This window comes from Montipora capricornis, chromosome 2 (genome assembly GCF_036669925.1).
Source record: "Montipora capricornis isolate CH-2021 chromosome 2, ASM3666992v2, whole genome shotgun sequence".
In the NCBI taxonomy this organism is placed as follows: domain Eukaryota; kingdom Metazoa; phylum Cnidaria; class Anthozoa; order Scleractinia; family Acroporidae; genus Montipora; species Montipora capricornis.
The window spans coordinates 45,759,160-45,761,659 of NC_090884.1; the positions used below are offsets into that span (position 1 = coordinate 45,759,160).

General features: G+C 41.2%; 1 protein-coding gene across 1 annotated transcript in view; it reads left to right on the plus strand.

The window, feature by feature from the left end:
* Positions 1-2,086: 2,086 nt before the first annotated feature.
* The window catches only part of LOC138023782 (general transcription factor 3C polypeptide 5-like), an 8,591-nt gene continuing 8,177 nt past the window's right edge, over positions 2,087-2,500 (plus strand). Inside the window, exon 1 of the mRNA XM_068870854.1 lies at positions 2,087-2,479. Within this exon, the coding sequence (XP_068726955.1) occupies positions 2,100-2,479 (380 nt within the window). The 5' untranslated portion in view covers positions 2,087-2,099. The remainder of the gene's footprint in view (positions 2,480-2,500) is intronic.

The following is a 2,500-nucleotide window of genomic DNA, read 5'->3' on the forward strand; positions in this document are numbered from 1 at the left end:
TTTTCAAGAATTCTTTTGCTTCCATAAGATGAGCATGCTTCACATGCCTGTTACTGAGTAAACACAGTGAACTAATACTACCCCACCCCCTTTACCCTTTAACTCCCTAGTAGCCCCACTTATAGCATCTTAAATAGTCTAATGACCAGATGATTTTACCTCATCCATAGGGGCCCCCCTCGGCGCCTTAACGAGGTTAACAGAATGACGTCCCATTAAATGACTTGAACCATGCCATATAAAGGATAAATTAAGGATACATCAGATCATCGCCTGTCCTCACTAAGTATTGTTTACTTGTTACTGTGTACTATTGCACCATTTGGGAGGTTTGAAATGAAGCTTGTTTCGTGCAGTTAGCTATGTTAAGCAGTACTTGTAAGCCAATCCTGAAACAGATATCAGGCTTGAACGCGAAAATACAACACAGGACCATCCCTTGCAATAGCTGCCCGGCCCACTTGCAATTGCCTCTATCAACAGTGAGAATTATAATGCAAGACTTACTGAAGCCTAAGTGAGGTGCTGATCCTATTGCCATTTCAAGTTATATCCGCAAGGTGAATGAATATGGGAAGTCTCATATATCTGGCCCCAGTTGTTTCGAAGACTGGATAGCACTATCCACTGGATAACTCTATCTGATGGATAGTGATTTATCCACCTTTTGAACAATGGAAGCCTGAACTACAGAATGGACATGTACATGTACATGTATCCATGGAAGGAAAGTTGAAATTCATTTTGAACGCTTGTTATTGATTATCATATACATGTATGGCCTGTGGGCTAATAAGCATAGCATTCTTGCTGAACGATTATACACTTCATTGTTCCAAGGAGGTAGTTAAAGGTATTTTGAGTCCTAATTAATCTTTCCTATAACTTGTCACCACTAAATATGAGACAATGACAGTGTGGTTTCATTACATCAACAAAGATTGATTTCCACCATTCTTAGTGATTATTCATCATCTACAAAGACCGGGCATTTGAAGTTTTGAAGATTGGATCGTTCAAATTCCCACCCCCTCAGGCCAAAATGGTGTTCGAATGTCCTACCCTATCGTCGGATTTGTCTGTCATACCCTACTAAAGAACAATCGTCGTCGGCTCCTGCCATCTTTAATAGAGACATTTCTGAAACCTTTTTTGTAAGCCAATCCCTCACAAATGCTACAACTCTTCCTTTAAACTCTTCCATTGCATCCAAACACGTGTTTTATAGCTGCTAGCGACTTCGGCGCCCAAAAAAAATCATTTGAAACCTGACACTTCTGGTTCAATTTTCCACACCCCACGGCAAGGCAAAGGTGAAATTCCCCATTCCCCGAGTACAGAAGATAGTCAAATGCCCGGGGGGGGGGGGGGGGGATGTTGTAGTTTTGATTTGATTGGCGCATTATCTCTCTTTCAACAACTAGGGCTTGAAAAGTAATGACTTGAACAGGATCTATGGGTTCCCTACTTTTCGTCCCCACTTCTTATTCACCTCATTTCCCTGTTTAACATATGACGATGATTAAATCCATGATAGTAATTAAGACTCATCTTACTGGTCTCATTCCCAGATGATAGGTATTTCCTAGAATAATTTGACAGTCTAATTCAGTGAGTTGCTTTGAAGTGAGTCCCTTCATTGTGCCCTGAGTTCCAACTGGCATGAATACAGGAGTTTCTACTTCATAATGTGGTAACTCTAGAATCGCAGTTCGAGCTTTGCTTGATGAGCATTCCGCTAAAACTTTGTAACTCAAAGCGCACGTAGTTTCATCTTCGTTCGCCATGTTGAATTTTACCGCTGACAGTGGAAACCGTCGTTTCTCTGAAATTCCAAAGGCAAGCTTAGGGAGGGGTGAGAGGGTGGTGTTGAAATGTTCTTCTTTTAGTGCAAACTTTTGATTTAATAAATTTTCATTACATCCATACAATGTAACTTAAATTATCAAATGTATGTACGTTTTATTGTGTTATTCTATTAAGTCATGCTTTCTGGACTTCTTCTTCGGTTCTTGGGATTTCTCTCTTCCTCCCCACTCTGTTTAACATACGTGTTTCCTTCGTTTTGGTCACGGTCAGCGGAAACATTTTGTGACGAAATGGCGGAAAACACGAACCAAAATGATGAAGAAATCATCGACCCTTCCTCTCGTGTTGATAAGGGCCGGATAGCATTTAGTGCCACCAAATTCGTTGGGATTAATTATCCGGGCTATGTCAAGAATGAAAGTCGCATGCTTCATACTCTTGGAGGCGAAGATGCTGTCGCAAGGACATACTCAAATTGTGGAAGGAGATTGGAAATGTCCTTTCGTCCCGGAGATCCTCACTGCCATGCTGTGTGCGCTGATCGGTACCCCACTGCGAATTTGCTTCTTAGAGTAAAACAACGAAAGAAGAAAAGAAGAGGAGATAGCAGTGAGACCTCAGAAGTGAAATATGAACAGGAAATACTGGGGATTGTAGGAACAACTTTCAAGTAAGTGCAGGTTCGATGGTT